Genomic DNA, 18,816 nt, shown 5'->3' with positions numbered 1-18,816 from the left:
CTGATGGTATCTTGGAGATCTTCTCGAGGGCACCCAGCTGCTCTCAAGCTCATCTTGGAGGAACATTATCCCCTTCTTCACCTCCTTCTGAAGATTGTACTCTCCAACAAGTAGCTCAGCAAGCTTGGGGAGGAGACTCGGCAGTGCGCCCGCTACGACTTCCATAGCTCTACCTCTTGGTTTTGGTGCAAGGAGGAAGTTTGCTGTGTATGTGTGTGAGCAGGGAGCAGTAGTAGTGGCGTAGGGAGTTACACTGTGGTGCTTAAGCTAGCTTTTGAGCACAACCACGCCTCGTACGTCACAAGTCTCTGCTTATGCATACAATTCTGCAACATGACACAAGATGCAAATGGATGCAAACAATTAATAGCGGCCTCACCAGACGAATGACGACCGTTCATACCGGAAGACGAGAGAGCTAATACAAGAGGTCACTGTGGAACCCTATCATTCGTGGCCCATGCGACTGTGACGATTGCACGTCACACCTGAGAAGGACTTTGAATTCTTCCTCATCTGTTTGTCAAGAGAACCACGGCAAGGCACGAGGTCAAGGCCTGCGGTATGCCTATCAGTGTAGAAACCCATTGACCACAGCCTGAAATATCGATGGAATTTCTTTGGTCCCTGTCGACTGTGAAAAGTTTCCTTGCAATTTCTTGACAAATCCAGGGCCTGTTCGCTTCAGCTTATAAGCCGGCTGAAAAGCTGAAACGGCTGATTTATTGTGAGAGGAAAACACTGTTTGGTGACTGATAAGCCAATTGAATAAGCTGAAGCGAACAGGGTGCCACTTGACAAATGTTTTTTAGATCGCTTACAGTTTTGTAAACGAATAACAACAGGACCTAGCAGGGCACCGTGTTCTGCGGAGCAAAGTTATTACGCACACAACAGAAAAAGCACACCGAAACATCGAATGTATAGATACTAATTAGGAGTATTAAACGTAGACTATTTACAAAATCCATTACATAAGTGGAGGCTAAACGGTGAGACGAATCTATTAAGCTTAATTAGTCCATGATTTGACAATGTATTGCTACAGTAAACATTTATTAATGATGGATTAATTAGGCTTAATAGATTCATCTCGCAGTTTAGCCTCCACTTATGTAATGGGTTTTGTAAATAGTCTACGTTTAATATTTCTAATTAGTATCTAAATATTCGATGTGACACGTAAAGGGAACCAAAAACCCTAGAGTATTGCATCACTACTTTCATTGCACGCTGAAACACAGCATGTGCGTCCTGCTGTCTTGCAATTATTGGAACAGGGCAGGTGGGAGACGTATGGATCGGTGATAGGCAAATTATTGCTTCTCATATCGATAGCTTCTCCTTCTTCCCCGTCCCCAGGTCCCTCTGGGACAGCTTCTCCTCCGGCCCAAGCTCCTCCGTGGCCACATGATTTTTCTAGAAGCAGTGCAGAAGAGAAAGAGATGGTAGACGGTGGCAATATGATTACAGTACATTCTCATTTTTCCTCTCAATGTGGATCCAGGAAAAACGATGTCAGTATTGCCTTTGCATTTTTCAATTAATTCCTAATTCTAACGCACAGAACTTGGTCAATTAAGAGAGTAAAATATGTTTCGAGGATCAAGGTCCTTAAAATCTATGTCTATATGTACCCATATCTATCTCTCTATTTTTATCTATATTTTCGTCTTCGCCATCACTGTGCCAGCGCTGATGCCTCTGCTCATCGCCGCTGCAGCATAGTCAGCTGATGGCAGCGCCGTCCAGTAGCATCCGGAAAAAGATAATCTGTATGAAGGTGCAAGTACTTGGGTTTCAACCCGGACAGCGGGCTCGTCTACTGCTGCTGCGGCCCAATCCTGCATCTACAAATGTTACCATGGACTTCTTGATGCCTTGATCCGTATGATTTAGCAACTGAATAATGAACAAATCAAATGTCTGCAAGTATGGTCGATCAACTGAATACATACTGCCGTCCATGCTTACGGCTCACAAGATGATTACGCTCACAAGCTGCAACATTAACACAAAAACAGCCAAAGCCCTGAACCACTGAGACGATACAAGGCAACTAGGTCAGGGGCGCAGGAGACAGCTCAGTCCCTTTGCAATGACTATAATAAACGGTAATATGAGTACAGAGGGGTAAGTTAGTCAGGGATTACAATCATGTGTGCAGCATTCATTGTTTACTCACAGGTTGAGGGTATCTGGTAAAGCACATGGCCGAGCAGTTTAACCTCTGCATGCGTGGCGAAATAGAGGGACTTTGTCATCTGCTCTGCTCCAGCTTCACCTTCCGGCGTAAAGGGCATCTGTATATCAGAACGAAAGGAAGGTTAGAAGAATTGAGGCAAAGGGGCTAGAAGAAAGGCGTGGTGAAAGATCAGATGGAGATCGACCATCTCAAACAGAGGAATAAACGCAAATACAGTTTAGAAGAAAGGGGGAAGGAGATAAGTAAAGAATAACAATCAGGAGCTGGCGCACCTGTAATTTTGATCCAGCGTGAGGGATGATTGGGATGCATTTCACCGGCATGGGTCAGCGCAGCCTTGGCTTGCTCTGCCTCCTCCTTGCTAGTACCATCACATCGCAGGTCAGCTCGGACATCCTGCAGCGATGGCAGGTTTTCGAGACCCAAGTCGAGACTATCGTCATTGCAAGAAATTCCTCATCTCCCGCAGATAAAATGACAAGAACAAAAGCTTCCTGAGCCTTGGCATAGCTCCGTGCTGAAATACCACTGGCCATACAAATTGCCACAAGCAACAGCTTACAAGGCTACCAATAACGAATCCCGCAAGGATATCGAGGTTCTTATTGTCCACCACCAGATTTAGAAAGCGGAGAGCTGGCAACCTCCCGAGGATTTCAAGATCGGCCTGATGTAGCTCCCTCACGTCGATGCATAGCACGGTGAGGTCTAGAAGAAGCGATGGATTCACCCAAGCTGGCTCTCACTAGTAGAGAACTCACCTTCCATGTACCCCATTTTATCCCGGTTTAAAGTTGGCTCGGGACAAAAGGTTCACCAACCGGGACTAAAGCTCAGTCACTGGCGGGGGCTCACCAACCGGGACCTTTTATCCCGGTTGCAAAGGCTAGTGGAAAAAAAAGATCCTGAGAGACCTTTTATCCCGGTTTGAAAAACCAACCGGGATAAAAGACCCCTTTCACCAACCGGGATAAAAGAGGGTCTTTTATCCCGGTTGGTATTGCAAAGCGGGATAAAAGGCAAGGGGGTCTTTATCTCGGTTGGTGTTTCAAACCGGGATAAAAGGGTCCCCAACGGGGTGACTGAAAGAGGAGTAAATCCCTCGAACCCTTTTATCCCGGTTTGTAATACCAACCGGGATACAAGGGGGTCTTTTATCCCGGTTGGTGTTTCTAACCGGAATAAAAGGGTTCCCACGAGTTAATATAAAAGGATTGCATCCCCTATATAGTCAGATGTGTTGTGTAGGTGGGATGGCAAGGAAGCTACATGCAAGGTTGGAGGTCGTGGGTTCGAATCCCACGCAGTGCGCACGCGCATGACTTGCGATGTGGGGGGGGTGGGGCTCTTGGGATTTCTTTTTTTTTTTTGCAGCGCCTGGCGTGGTGACATGTTTTATCCCGGTTAGTATTACCAACTGGGATAAAAGGGGGTCTTTAGTCCCGGTTGAGTGACCCGGGACAAAAGACCCCCCTTTTGTCTCGGTTGGTTTATCCTGGATGGATTTTTGGAAGATTTGCACTCTACCGATCGGGACTAATACCGAGTTCTCTACCAGTGAGTGTTGAAAACCAACAGATGTCTTGTATACTCAACATGGGGAGATGTCGAGGGGCGACCAAGGAACCGAATCCGCCGATGCTGTGTTGAATAGGACCGCCGATCAGGACCGCCGATAAATAGTTCCTGCATTTTTTGTAGTTTGCATAGACACTCCAATAGCTTGTCGTTCCACTCGTACAATCCAAAGAACAGTTGCCTCAGTTCACTTAGCTGGCCCAACTCTTCTATAATGTTTATGGCAGAGTCATTAATGCGTAACAATGACAGCTGTTCAAGGCATGTTAGGTTTCCAATTCCGTTTGGCACTCTCGTAAACTCGTCAATGTACAGGCACATCAACTTTAGCTGGACAACACTTGAAGGCAACCTGGAAACTACAGGTTTTCTATTTCTTCCGGGAGCTGAGAAATACCTGTCTTACATAGTCCCAAGTACCTCAAGTGATGTATATTCCCAAGGTACTTAAGGCTACTATTAGCTTGAGAAAGATTGCAGTACTCTAAATCCAGAACATGTAAAACTCGGCAGACAGGCAAGAGATGGCACTAGAGAAGCTGCAGCTGGAAAGACAACAACTAACCTTGCATGTTGCATGGTGAAAGTAGCTTGAGCCATCACATGACTTTCCTAACCATTCTGAAGGGACAACCTCCGAATCGTATTTGACGGAGATGTGTCTCCCATATTACTTAGTACAGTAACAAAGTTTTCTTCACTTGACAAGGAGCGGATAAGATCAATCACCATATCATGCACATGATAGGACCATATCATATTATATGAATTATCATGTATTGATTGGATCATGCTTCTGTTTATAAGCTCATTGAAATAACTCTCTAAGAGTTCAAATAAGCTCTTCCCTCCTTTTTCACATTGGATAAAACCTTTACCTATCCACATCCTTATCAAACGATCCTTCTTAATTTCATAATCTTCAGGAAACATGCTCAAATATAACAAGCAAGTCCGTAAATGGCATGGTAGCTCATAATAGCTAAATGACAAAATCTTTCTCATATTCTCCACATCTAGATTGTTTTCCAGACCAGTACCAACAGAATTGCACACCTCATATCACTCAATTTTATCTCTTGCTTTGCAAGCTAGCAAACTAGCCATCATAATTATAGCTAATGACACACCAGTATATTTCTTTAGTATTTTGTCAGATACTTCGGCCAACTCATCGTTAGAACATCTTTCTTCTTCTTCATTGTTGTCTTTGTTGTCATTACCAAATATTCTTCTAAAAAATAGTTTCCGAGAGTTGTTCAGAGAAATGGGTTGCAACTTGTAAGCACGGCCAGCTTGTTCAGCAATATTGAGAATACGAGTAGTCGTGATTATTTTGTTTCCAGCATTATTACCAAGCAAAGCACGTTTAATCATTTTGAAGTCTGAGAGTTTCCATATGTCATCAATAAGAATGAAGTACCTGTACCAGATAATTCAAGAAAGCCATGTTACTAGCAAATTAAACTTTATAATAAGTTAGTTTTTTCTCCTATAGAATGTTTAATTAAGCTATGCTAACTAGAGGGCTATTAAAGATTTAGTAAATCAAGATAGTATTGAAAGGAATATCACTACTAGAAACAGACCAAATGGATGGAGAAGAGAATAAGTGTAACACCCAAAATTTTAGAGAATTCAAATTCATTAAAATTTGCTCAAATTAGGATGTCATTTAAATTCTAGGCATTTAATTTCATTTTCTTTAATTTAATTAATTCAACATAGGAATTATTTGTGCATTCATGCTGGAGCATAATTTTTGATGGTTGGAGTTTGAACCAAAAATTTGAATTTCAAGTTTAAATTCAATTTCCAAAACCTTTTTCCTTTTCTCTTTCTTTTTCTTTTTCTTCTTCTCCACCTGGGCCGCATCTCTCCTTCCTTTCCCTTCTTCTTTTTCTTTCGGCCCAGCCTAGCACCAGTGCCCCGGCCCGCTCCACCTTCTCTCGCCGCCCAGCCGCAATAGCTCGATGGCCCCTTCCTCTTTTTCTCCTTGCCGGCCCAACTCCCCACCGCCGCGGCCCACCGCTTCACCTCCTTCCCGCAGCCCGTGAACGCGCGCCGGCCCACGAAGTCACGCCGGCCCGCCTACCGCTTCCCTCCTCCGGCCTGATGGGTGGGCCCCACCCATCATCCCCTTCCTCCGGCCGTATCCGGTCGGGACTCCCTCCCGCAACCGCCGCGCCGCCGACTCCGCAACCGCCCGCCTCCGCTCCGACTCCTTCGGGGGGGGGGGGGGGGGTTAAACTCGGGGCCGCTCTATCTCCAAGCACCGCCCCTATATAAGCTGCCCCCCCGGTCTCCTCCGCCCGCACCCGCAGCACCCGAACCCTAGCGCCGCGAGCTCCAGCGCCGCCGCCTCTTCCCCGCCGCCTAGCGCCGCCTCAGGTGAACTCCGGTCGCCGTAGACCCCTAAAACGAGTTCGCCGCACCCTCCTCTTCCTTCTGGTGCAATCCGCGCGCCAAACCATGCCCCGGAGCGCCTTTTTGGTCAACTCCGGCGACCTCGCCGCCGCTCACCGTCGCCCGCCGCCGCTCGCCGTCGCCGGCTGCCCCTTTTCCGCCGCTGCCGCGAGTCATCGTTGACTGTGGCCGTCCGATCTCGATCCGACGGTCGATAGCGAGTCAAACAAGACCGCGTAACGGTCAACTGTGCCGCACCACGCCTTTTTTCTCTTAAGCCCCGACCTTTTCCGCAAATCAACCCGCGGTCCAGATCGCTTTGAAAAATATCCACAGATCTGCCCTCGCACTTTTCGGTTTTTCCTTGAACTTTCCAAAAATCAACCCACCGTCCGGATTTGAGTTTTTGCGCGTTAGACCTTCGGTTTATACGTGTAATTACGTATAAGCCCTCGGTTTTCGCGGTTTGGCCCTAAAAGTTTTGTTTTTCTCACAGAAAAGTCCCTGGATCTTGTTTTAATCATATCTTTTGCATCTTAACTCCGTTTTTCGCGTTCTTTATATCCACGTGTTCGTTTTAAAGCGTAGATCAACTTTTCAAGCTTGTTTTCTCTGTTTAACTATGATTGATGTACTGTTTTCTTACTTTTTGCCCATGTTTGCTTGTATGTGCTCGTGTGACGCGTGTAGACGTCCCGCAGTTCGAGGGAGTTGAAGATCAAGCCTTCAAGGAGTACGAACAGCAGGAGCAAGGCCAAGAAGGCAAGTCGTGCCCTTGATCACTACTTTTCATCCTATACACCTTTACTTTCTCGTACTCAACATTTATGCTATGCACACGTTAAGATTAAATTGATGGGTCCCAATTAAGGTTCGCCTAGATTGTATTACCTTTGCCTTGACCAACCGGTTTACTTTATGTTGGGTAGCTCATGCTTAGTGCTTACTTGGTATGGTGGTTTAACTAAACACAATGTTTAATCTTGCTTTACTTCTGTTATACCTTTCATTAAGACAAGATCATTATTGTTAATCGGAACATGGAGAACCTCCCAGGAAAACAGTGCTACCACAAGACTAAATGGCTTTGGTCTTGGCTGAATAATTAGAAACTCTAGTTTGGGGTAATCTTACCGAAAGGGCAAGAGGGGAGGCGTTGATGGGGTATAGCACTCGCTCTCTTGGGAAGTGGGCTTGGCTAAGACACTATACCCACTAGGGGACTGCTATGTTTCACTTCGACCTGAAACCTTAGCGGGTTACCACATTGCTAGCGAATCTTTGTAAAGGCCTCGTAGCGTCCCTATGCAATCACACCTCGGAAGTGTGGTATGGTGCCTTGCAAACACCGCATGGTTGGGTCCAAAGTTCTTTTGAACTTTTACGCGACTTGTGGGTAAAGATGTGCCACCTCTGCAGAGTGTAAAACTGATCGATCAGCCATGCTCACGGTTAAGAGCGGCCTGGACCCTCACATGATAATGTTATCGGAAGATGGATTTAACTTGTTGTCATTTCATGCATATGTTGTTTACTTTATTTATGATCATGTTTAATTTCGGGTGGTATGAACTTATACTTAGTTAATTGCTAATAAAACTTGACCAACTTAATTAAAAGCGAATGCTATTTATGCCTTAGCCATACCTTGTATTTGCCTTAAACTACACTATTTCCCCACGACTTGTTGAGTACCAACCATAAGTGTACTCACCCTTGCAAAACCGCTGTTCAGACCAAGCTAATTGGGAAGAGGAATATCTACACGACTTTGAGAAGTTCTAGGTGTACGTTTCTTCAGTTAGCTGCCTGTGGAGTCGTCGTCATCTTTGGAGTTCCGCTGCTTAATAAATTAGGCTTATGTTTTATTGAGACTTTCGGTCATGTAATAATGTTTAATACTCTCTCAATTCGATTTAGCACTGTCTTTGTTATTCACGATTGTCGTACATGTGTGTAACTTGATCCTGGCGCACATGTATTTAATGCACTCGATTTTGTCCTTAAAATCGGGTGTGACAATAAGCGAAGGCAAGACAAGTCCAAAAGGGACTATAGTTGACTGTAGAAGTCGCATGACGCCAGGAAGTGGCAAATAAAAGGAGCAAAGACAAATATGCTCATCCGTATCTATTTTCAAGCCGGCGGTATCGTGCCGTTGTTGCATGGCCATAGAGATGCTAGTATCCTTTCCGACTTGCAATAAGAGCCAGTGAGATAGTAGAACCAAAAGGTAGCAAGAAAAAAATCCGTAAATCTGGATGTAATCCCCGATCTACCCAAGTTGTTGCGAGTCGCAAATTACAAGTCACACACTATTTGCACAAAATATACGTGTAACAAGTTTTCAAGGATCGAAAGGACATCCTCCCAATCACACTATCCCTTCTTACCATGTAATCTAGATTTCACTAGTCCATCGACCCGTACTCCCGCATGAACCATGTACCGTGTATTGCCTTTGCATTTTTCAATTAATTCCTAATTCTAACGCACAGAACTTGGTCAATTAAGAGAGTAAAATATGTTTCGAGGATCAAGGTCCTTAAAATCTATGTCTATATGTATCCATGCATATCTATCTCTCTATTTTTATCTATATTTTCGTCTTCGCCATCACTGTGCCAGCGCTGATGCCTCTGCTCATCGCCGCTGCAGCAACAATGAAATTTCATAACAGTTGGCCTAGTATATCAGAAACCGCGCAACAATGAATACATACTGCCGTCCATGCTTACGGCTCACAAGATGATTACGCTCACAAGCTGCAACATTAACCCAAAAACAGCCAAAGCCCTGAACCACTGAGACGATACAAGGCAACTAGATCAGGGGCGCAGGAGACAGCTCAGTCCCTTTGCAATGACTAAAATAAACGGTAATATGAGTAGAGAGGGGGAAGTTCGTCAGGGATTACAATGATATCCACTGACAATGTCATCCTACACTCTCGCGACGAAATGCACAGCAGAAACGATCAAAGCTCTCAGTCTCAGACGCATGCTCTGAGTCTGAGGGTGTCTGGTAAAGCTCGTGGCCGAGCAGTTTAACCTCTGCATGCGTGGCGAAACAGAAGGACTTTGTCATATGCTCTGCTCCAGCTTCCGGCGTAAACTCTTATATTACTCGTCATCTGTATATCAGACCGAAATATACCAAATGAAGATTAGACGAATTGAGGCAAAGGGGCTAGAAGAAAGGCGTGGTGAAAGATCACCCGGAGATCCCACCATCTCAAACAGAGGAATAAATGCAAATACAGTTTACAAGAAAGGGGGAAGGAGACAAGGAATAACAATCAGGAGCTGGCGCACCTATAATATCGATCAAATGTGAGGGACGATTGGGATGCATTTCAGCTGCATGCCTCAGCGCAGCCTTGGCTTGCTCTGCCTCCTCCTTGCTAGCACCATCACGTTGCATGTCAACATAGATGTTCTGCAGCGCTGGCAGGTTTCCCAGGCCCAAGTCGAGACTACCATCATTGCAGGCAATTCCTCTTACCTCCCGCAGATAAAACCACCAGAACTCAAGGCCTCTGAGCCTTGGCATTGCTCCATGCTGAAATACCACTGGCCACACAAAATTCGTGAAGTAACAGTTTACAAGGCACGGGAATGCACCAGCACCTACAACGAATCCCGCAAGGATACTGAGGTTCTTATTGTCCACCAGCAGGTCTAGATAGTGGAGAGCTGGCAACCTCCCGAGGATTTCGAGATCAACCTGATGTAGCTCCCTCATGGCGATCTTTAGATTGGTGAGGTCCAGAAGAAGCGATGGATTCACCCAAGCCGGAAGTGTTGAAAACCAACAGCTGTTTCGTGTATCCAATACGCGGAGATGTCGAGGGGCGACCCAGGCATCCAATCCGCCGATGCTGCGTTGACCCCTACTGCCGATAGCTAGTTCCTGCATCTTTTGTAGCTTGCATAGGCACTCCAACAGCTTGTCGTTCCACTCGTCCAAATCAATGGACAGCTGCCTCAGTTCAGTTAGCTGGCCCAACTCTTCTATAACGTTTCTGGTGCAGGGATCAATGCATAACCCTAACAGCTGTTCAAGGCATGTCAAGTTTCCAATTCCGTCCGGTGCAGTTATAAATCCGTCAATGTATAGGCACATCAACTTTCTTAGCTGGACAACACTCGAAGGCAACATGAGAAATTTATTGCGGCTCACATCCAATGTTTGTAGAAGATGCAGGTTTTCCATTTCTTCCGAGAGCTGAGAAATACCTGTCTGATGAAGTCCCAAGTACCTCAAGTGATGTATATTCCCAAGGTACTTAAGGCTACTATTAGCTTGTGAAAGATTGCAGTCCTCTAAATCCAGAACACGTAAAACTCGGCAGTAGTCAAGAGGCGGCACTAGAAAAGCAGCAGCTGGAAAGACAACAACTGACCTTGCATGTTGCAAGCTCCATGTAGCTTGAGCCATCACATGACTTTCCTGGCCATTCTGAAGGGACAACCTCCGAATTGTATTTGGCGGAGATGTGCCTCCCATATTACTTAGTACATTACTTAGTACAGTAACAAAGTTTTCTTCACTTGATAAGGAGCGAATAAGATCAAGCACCATATCATGTACACGACAACCTTGTATTATTATGTCATCAAAATCATATACTGGTTGGATCATGCTTCTATTTATAAGCTCATTGAAGTAACTCTCTCCGAGTTCAAATAGGCTCTTCCCTGCTTTTTCACATTGGATAAAACCCTCACCTATCCACATCCTTATCAAACGATCCTTCTTAATTTCATAATCTTCAGAAAACATGCTCAAATATAACAAGCAAGCCCTTAAATGGCATGGTAGCTCATAATAGCTAAATGACAAAATCTTTCTCATATTCTCCACATCTAGATTGTTTTCCAGACCAGTACCAATAGAATTGCACACATCATACCACTCCATTTTATCTCTTGCTTTGCAAGCCAGCAAACTAGCCATCGTAATTATAGCTAATGGCACACCAGTGCATTTGTTCAATATTCTGTCAGATACTTCGGCCAGCTCGTCGTGACATTTTTCTTCTTCTTCATTGTTCTCTTTGTTCCCATTACCAAATATTCTTCTATACAGTAGTTTTCGGGAGTTATTCAAAGAAAGAGGTTTCATGTTGTAAGCACCCCCAGCTTGTTCAGCAACATGAGAAATACGGGTGGTTGTAATAATAGTGTATCCAACATCATTATCAGGCAAAGCACATCTAATCATTTTCCAAACTGATAAATCCCATACGTCATCAACAACAACAAAATACCTACACATATGCCAAGTTATTAGCCAAAAATAGTGGTTTAAGGACTGAATAAAGCTCTAATGTTGTTCATATACCAGCTACAAGAAAATTAAGCAAATCAGACCACTGCTAATGGTTTAATGATTAAACTAAAATAGCTCGGGAGCAGGTGGATTGGCAAGTCCGTGGATAAAATAAGTCCACTCAGAATTTTATCAAAACAAATCGAGGTCCAGTGAGGAAATTATTTGCACTTAATAATGTTGTGGTAATGCTTAAGTGGTTGTGGCCACCTGCATGAACATTTAATTAACCCTATGCAGACTTATAGTATTGTGAACAGAGGCATAAATTATCAGTCCAAAAAAAGTTCATATGTATAAATTGGCCAAAGGAATGCTTTCTTACCTTTTGTCTTCAAGGAATTCTCTGAGTACTTCTATGAGTCGCCTTTCATCCAATGTTTCTTCGTTGATGCTCTTGCCAAGATCATATAGCAAGCCCTTATACAGTTTCTTCAGGTCAGGAATTTGAGAAACAGAAACAAAAGCATAGCAATCAAATTGTGCTCTAATCTTTTTGTACACTGCATTGGCAAGAGTTGTCTTTCCCAGGCCTCCAAATCCAACAATTGAAACTATCCTGCCTTGCTTCAAGGGAACTTCATTCCCTTCTATCAAAATCTTATTGATTAACTCATCCCTTGCCTCATCAATGCCAACAAGCTCTTTCACCTCCGTGTACTGAGCGAATAAACGAGGGTCCACAGTTACAGGCTTATCAACACCAAGGCTGACCTCATACATGCGGCGCCGTTTATGCACCTCGATGACACGGCTCTTGATCTCTCTGATTTCTGTAGCAATCTTACGACGAATCATAGGCTGCCATAACCATTCGAGGATCCTATCAATGGCTTCCTTGAAGCTATGCTGTTCATCCGTCTTCCTCTTCCTCTTCCTCCGCTTGCACTGCACGATATATGTGTCAATATTGTCCTCTATATCGTAGGACATCTCTCTCATTTACCTAGCCCAGATCTTGTCCTGGTTGTCAATCTTATCTGCTGGTGTCCTCAAGATCTTCTCGAGGGCACCTTGCATGCTCTTGAGCTCATCTTGGAGGAAGATGATCCCTCCCTTCACCTCATTTTGCAGATTGTACTCGCCAACTAGCAATTCACCAAGCTTGTCGAGGAGGCTTGGAATTGCCCCTGTCACGATCTCCATGGATTTGTCCCTGGGCAGAGCAATTAGTAAGGTTGTACGCTATGGGTATAGGTGTAGCAAGCAGGGGCGTGTGACGATGAATTATAGTGCTGTCGAGTGCCTAGTGCTCTCGGAGGTCTGCAGACGGGCACAAAGAACGGAAGTGAGCGAGGACTCACCGGCCGCCCTCTCCTTGTCGCCGGGGCTTAGGACTCGCTGGTTTGCCAGATCGCGCTGCCCGCCGCTCGTCGCCGGAGCTCACCGCTCGCAACTGCCTTGGATTGGAACAGCACGAAGCAGAGGTCGATGGGATGCGGATGCAGGGGAAGGGAAAGGCAATTAATAATTGATGCTCGAGGTCAAGTCAAGGGCAGGTTGGTCGCAAGAAAAGCAAAAGGCAAAAGTACCTTGGCAGTTTGGCACTGGGAGAAGAGCTGTATATTAATACCTTGGCACTATGAGTGAGTGTTTTTCCCATCTCTTTCTTTTCCGAACTAGCACTTACACATAATACTAACTACCTTCAATTTGGATCTACAGGTACCATTGGGTACTCATTATTATTATCCCCGATCAGAGCTTAGTGACTATCTGAGACTCCTTGAGGAAACCCAAAAAAAATTTCAATAACCTCATGGGCACTCTGAACAAATGCTGGACTCAATTTCTTAAAACTCACAAGTGTGATTACAACAAGAAACTTGTTTTGCATATAGATTTCCCGGTATGTGTTCAATTTTCAAATCTCGTGACACTTCCTTTAACATAACAAATATTTCATAACTTTTTTTTTCGTATATATAGTTTTTGAGACAGCAGGAGGGTACTCATTATTGCGGATACTATGTTTGTAACTTCATCCACGAATTTGTGGATCTGATGCATACCATCGAACACCAAATAATTGTACGTATACAAAATTAATATGCTTATACTTAAAAAAAAGTTAATATGCTTTAACTTTAGATTAAGTATTTCTAATTCATTTGCAAATGATAAACAAGAAGAGAGGAACAGGAAGGAAGAACTAGACCACACCGAAATTTTCAGGGAAATACAAGATCAACTGTGTGGATTTCTTCTGGATGAGGTCACAAATCCTGCGGGGGAGTTCCATAGTTCAGGATCTAGTCTAGTGCCAAATTTTTATTAAGTTTCAATTGTAATATTATTCATATGTGTATACACAATATGTATATATATAAGATTATTTTAAATATTATATTAAATCTAAATAGAACCCACCATAAATTAGCATATTAGAATAACTATATGTAAAGGAAACAAATACGAAATACGAATATAGACTAAAGGAACAGAAAGAAGAAAAAAAGGGAGAAAAAACTTAGTACCGGTTGGGGATACCAACCAATACTAATAAGGCCACCTCCCCACGTGGCGTGGGAATCCCTTTAGTACCGGCTAGTACCCCTAACCGGTACTAAAGGGTTTTAGTACCAGGTATTTTAACCGGTACTAAAGGACCCCCTCTAGTACCGGATTGCCAGTACCGGTTGCACATTCGGTACTAGAGGGAGGTTACTAATCGGTCTGGACGTCATTTTTCCAGTAGTGGTTTTGTTCTACGAGTAAGTTTCATTTTTCCAAGAGGTAGAAGTATGGAACACGGTTAAAAATGCACCACACGTTACGCTGTCGCCTTGCATGGAATCGGTGACTGTTTCCAATTTCACCCTCAGAGCAAAGAAGATCTCAATGTCGCCTTGCATGGCGATCGGTGACTGATTCCAATTTCCAGCACCGTCACCCTAGCTCAGAGCAAAGAAGACCCCAATATTATCATTTTTCAACTTGCAGTGGCTTGTGTGGTAGGAATAATAAGCTTACCACTGCACGACATCGTTTTTACACGCTAGGACGTATTCTTTGTTTTTTTTCCAAGATTTATCTTTGTTAAGACAAAGTACTGGAGGACGTATTTGAAGGCCCTGTTTTTTTTTTTGAAACAAAAGTTTCTTTAGACTCAATCGCTGCTGTGCGTTGACTGACTCGCGACGACCACGTACGTTGACGCGAGATAAGTTTCTACGAGGAAGTTTCGTTTTTCCAAGAGATAGAAGTATAGAACAGCGTTAAAAATTCACCACACGTGTTACACTGTCGCCTTGCATGACCATCGGTGTCTGTTTCCAATTTCTCACCCTCGTAGCAAAGAAGATTCCAATTTTGTCATTTCAAACTTAATTGCAATATAGGTTACCTTACCACTCCAAGATGGATTATTCAGCTGAAGCAAGAGTCCGGGCGTCCGGCAAAAGGCAGAAAACATTCCCAAGATCGTTTGAATCGTGAGTTCTTTCAGAATTCAGGCAAAAATTAGAATAATTTATACCATTTCTCCACTTCTCCTGGAATCCTGTGTGTGGCAGCGCGCGCGCGAGAGAGAGATGGGCGGCTGGCTTGTGTTTAGGTCATCACAAAATGAGAGAGGCTAAAATTATGTCTTCCTTTTATCTGAAAAATGAGAAGCTAAGTTTTTGCATTAGTAGTTATCCTCCTCAACAATTTTATCCACCGAAAAAGATTAATTTCAAAGTCTAACTATGTCATTATCTGTTGATGATGCGTTCTCGCTGGTGGGTACTTGAGGCCGGAAAAAATTGCAGGCACTGTCTGCCACGACTTGGTCTCTGTTGTGCACTGTGTCTTGACTCATTCCCGACGACCCGTACAGTGATGTGGATGTGCACTTCCTATATACTCCAACGCACATAGGGTTGTCTGCTCTTGTTAGAACAAATAACCGAAGCAATCTCCAAAGGTTCAGTCAATCAGTTCTCTACGTTGGCGACTCTCGGCGTTCCGGGGAAGATAGGCTCAAAAACCTCTCCTCAAAGCTAAGGTACATATACTAATTCGATGAAAGCTGTACTCCCTTGCTATTTCATGCTGATTCTTCTACTAAGTTTATCCTCATCAACAGTTTAGTTTATCAGCCCTCTTCCCTTTTAGTTCTTTTATCTGCATGTGAAGAGGTTGATTTTAGATTCTTTTAGATGCTACGCCAATAAGATGAACGCTCGTATATTCCCAATGCAAGACACTAAACCGGCTTTAAATTACCATGACTGCTTTGCAAAACCATGCTTTACTAGCATTTCCTTGAGCAAGTCAAACCAATCCGGCCTTACATGCTGATTATGCATGAGAGATACTTCACGGTTTTTTAATTAGCGAGAGATCGATTTGTTGGAATTGTCTTGTCCTTACCTAACATTATATTCCTTTGACCATGAAACCTAATATTCTTCGACTTGAAGATATTGGGGGTTCCATAACCCATTAGTACCTTTTCAGCTATCTTTTTGTTTCTTTTCACGGAGCATGTCTGCATGTGTGAAGATTTTTATCAATAATTTTTTAAGCGTGCATAATGGGAATTTTCTTTTAGTACATGTAGTACACAAAGCAGAACTTATTAGGTATACGGTGCATCCACTGATTTATCTTACCTTCGCAACATCATGATTTCTACTTTCTAGTTATCCAGCCAAGGAGTATATATGGAAGTGCGCTTTCTGCAGCTTGGTCTTGGTTTTCTACTTCTGTTGGCAGCAAAGCACGACCCCGCTCTTGCGGTTCCTAGCTCTCAATGCCAAACGCAGTGTGGCGGTGTTGAGATTCCGTACCCGTTCGGCATCGGTGACAATTGCTCGCTGTCAAGCAGCTTCAACGTCAGCTGCCAGATCCACGATGGTGTCTACAAGCCATTCCTCGGTTTCGTGGAGGTGCTCAACATTTCCTTGGCTCAAGGCACGATCAGGGTGCTCAACCAAATCTCAACATACTGCTACAACAACTCCTCCGGTCAGATGGAGGATAATCGTTGGTGGCTCGACATAAGAGGTGGCCCATTCCGATTCTCAGACGTCCACAATAAGTTCACCGTCATTGGCTGCAACACCCTCGCCTATATCTACGACAACACCAGCACCGGTTACCTAAGTGGGTGTGTCTCAACTTGCCGGAATCTGTCAGACCTAGCGGACGGACCCTGCTCCGGAATTGGCTGCTGCCAGACAGCCATACCTAGGAATATGGGCTATTACGAGGTCTTGTTCAGTCGCGGTTTCAACACAAGCAAAGTTCAGAGGTTCAGCCCTTGCAGCTACGCCGTGCTGATGGAGGCGGAGGCGTTCAATTTCAGCACCAAGTACATCAGCACGACCACGTTCAATGACACAAGAATTGGGCGAGCACCAGTGGTGATGGACTGGGCGATAAGTAACAAGACGACATGTGAGGTCGCCACGGGCACTTACGCATGCCTCAGCACCAACAGCGGGTGCGTGGATTCAGCCAACGGGCTAGGGTACCTGTGCAACTGCTCCAAAGGGTACCAAGGCAACCCGTATCTTCAAGGTGGATGCCAAGGTAACGAGTATGCTAAGATGACTAACAATATCTTTGAACAATATTCAATCTCTAAACTTGTATTTATCGTTCTTGGTTTTGCTCATCTTACTGCAGACGTTGATGAGTGTAGTAGCCGCCCATGCCCTTCAGGCGGTGTTTGCCACAACACGGAAGGAGGCTACCGGTGTTCTTGTCGAGCAGGAAGGAAGTTTAACAGGCAAAGAACCACATGCGACCCTGATACTGGCTTAATAATAGGTAGGACGCCGAGATCAGCTTGCTGGACCAATATATTTGAGAAATGCCACATGGCAATATATATAAGAAGGAAAGCACGTTTTCTGACAATATGCTCTTATTCGATGCTTTTATGCAGGAGTTGCAGTCGGCTCTCTTGTTCTCGTGATTTTCTCCTCCTTCGGATACATGATTCTTCAAAAGAGAAAGCTGAACCAAGTTAGGCAAGAACATTTTCGAGAACATGGGGGCATGATTCTGTTTGAGAGGATGAGATCAGAAAAAGGTCTTGCTTTCACGGTGTTTAGCGAAGCTGAACTGATACAAGCCACAAACAACTACGACAAGAGCAGAATAATTGGAAAAGGAGGCCATGGAACAGTCTACAAAGGGATAGTTAAGGGCAACATGCCTGTTGCGATTAAGCGATGTGCACTTATTGATGAAAGACAAAAGAAGGAATTTGGACAAGAAATGCTAATACTCTCCCAGATCAACCACAAGAACATTGTCAAACTAGTGGGTTGTTGCCTTGAGGTGGAAGTTCCAATGTTGGTCTATGAATTCATCCCAAAAGGCACACTGTTTGAACTTATCCATGGCAAGAACCAAGCATTACAAATCTCTTTCAGCACTTTATTAAGGATTGCTCATGAAGCAGCTGAAGGTCTCAATTTCCTACACTCATACGCATCTCCCCCAATTATCCATGGTGATGTGAAGACTGCCAATATTCTTTTAGATGAAAACTACATGGCAAAAGTGTCAGATTTTGGAGCCTCCATACTAGCCCCATCAGATAAAGAGCAGTATGTCACAATGGTTCAAGGTACCTGTGGCTACCTCGACCCTGAATACATGCTGACATGCCAATTGACAGAGAAAAGCGACGTCTTTAGCTTTGGTGTTATCCTTCTAGAGGTACTCACTGGCCAAGAGCCTCTGAAGTTGGATGGGCCTGAGACGGAAAGAAGTCTGTCGTCAAATTTCTTGTCCTCTATGAAGGAGAACAACCTTGATGCGATCTTGCCGAGCCATGTAAAGGGACAAGAGAACAATGAATTGATCAGAGGCCTTGCGGAGCTAGCCAAGCAATGCCTGGACATGTGTGGCAGCAACAGACCATCGATGAAGGAGATCGCCGATGAGCTCAGCAGATTGAGGAAGCTTTCACTGCATCCTTGGGTACAAGTCGATGTTGAGATGGAGGCTCAGAGTCTTCTCGGTGGAGCGTCGACTGCTAGCTTTGAAATAGAAGGTGCCACTAGTATTGGTTATCCTACACAAGAAGGTGAGAGCCTGCCCATGAACCCAGGAAGTTCGTACTACGCCAGGTGATCAAAGCATATGTCCTAGTGCACTGTAGTTCCTTAAAACTTCTGCATGCTAGGGCATTTGCGAGCTAGTAGCTGGTCTGCTATCTACTTGCGTATGGCACAATATATATACACTAGAAAGCTCTGCCTCTCTGTATATGCACTCTGTTTCAATGTGGTCTGCTGTTTACTATTAACGAAAAACACATGAGTGCTACCCTTGCTGTAATAACGTAC

At 44.3% G+C, this 18,816-nt stretch overlaps 2 protein-coding genes and 1 pseudogene across 3 annotated transcripts; 1 reads left to right on the top strand and 2 right to left on the bottom strand.

Annotated features, from left to right (window-relative positions):
- Positions 1-1,935: 1,935 nt before the first annotated feature.
- LOC106804479 lies at positions 1,936-5,659 on the bottom strand (annotated as a pseudogene).
- Positions 5,660-9,380: 3,721 nt separating this feature from the next.
- On the bottom strand, positions 9,381-13,041 carry LOC101765370 (disease resistance protein RPP13). The gene is made up of 3 exons (XM_012848346.2): positions 12,829-13,041; positions 11,850-12,680; positions 9,381-11,462 (listed from the first exon to the last, which is right to left on the bottom strand). The coding sequence occupies exons 2-3, from the start codon at positions 12,464-12,466 to the stop codon at positions 9,425-9,427; spliced, it is 2,655 nt and encodes an 884-aa protein (XP_012703800.1). The 5' UTR covers positions 12,467-12,680; positions 12,829-13,041; the 3' UTR covers positions 9,381-9,424.
- A 2,354-nt stretch (positions 13,042-15,395) lies between these two features.
- Positions 15,396-18,785, top strand: LOC101765776 (wall-associated receptor kinase 5). 2 transcript variants are annotated; one of them, XM_022829129.1, is made up of 4 exons: positions 15,396-15,512; positions 16,161-17,044; positions 17,141-17,284; positions 17,403-18,785. In XM_022829129.1, the coding sequence occupies exons 2-4, from the start codon at positions 16,174-16,176 to the stop codon at positions 18,599-18,601; spliced, it is 2,214 nt and encodes a 737-aa protein (XP_022684864.1). In that variant the 5' UTR covers positions 15,396-15,512; positions 16,161-16,173; the 3' UTR covers positions 18,602-18,785. The 2 variants fall into 2 exon arrangements, with proteins under 2 accessions (XP_022684864.1, XP_004979730.1); XM_004979673.3 differs by having other exon boundaries at positions 15,414-15,512; positions 16,153-17,044.
- The last annotated feature ends 31 nt before the right edge of the window (positions 18,786-18,816 follow it).

This window comes from Setaria italica, chromosome VIII, assembly GCF_000263155.2.
Source record: "Setaria italica strain Yugu1 chromosome VIII, Setaria_italica_v2.0, whole genome shotgun sequence".
In the NCBI taxonomy this organism is placed as follows: Eukaryota; Viridiplantae; Streptophyta; class Magnoliopsida; order Poales; family Poaceae; genus Setaria; species Setaria italica.
This window is presented reverse-complemented; position numbering and strand designations above follow the sequence as displayed.

Excerpts from the sequence above, each read along its gene's own strand:
- LOC101765370 (XM_012848346.2), bottom strand. The coding sequence starts at position 12,466 with ATGAGAGAGATGTCCTACGATATAGAGGACAATATTGACACATATATC. Across the intron at positions 11,463-11,849 it reads GAATTCCTTGAAGACAAAAG|GTATTTTGTTGTTGTTGATG; the intron begins GTAAGAAAGCAT and ends GCATATGTGTAG.
- LOC101765776 (XM_022829129.1), top strand. The coding sequence starts at position 16,174 with ATGGAAGTGCGCTTTCTGCAGCTTGGTCTTGGTTTTCTACTTCTGTTG. Across the intron at positions 17,045-17,140 it reads TCTTCAAGGTGGATGCCAAG|ACGTTGATGAGTGTAGTAGC; the intron begins GTAACGAGTATG and ends ATCTTACTGCAG. Across the intron at positions 17,285-17,402 it reads TGATACTGGCTTAATAATAG|GAGTTGCAGTCGGCTCTCTT; the intron begins GTAGGACGCCGA and ends GCTTTTATGCAG.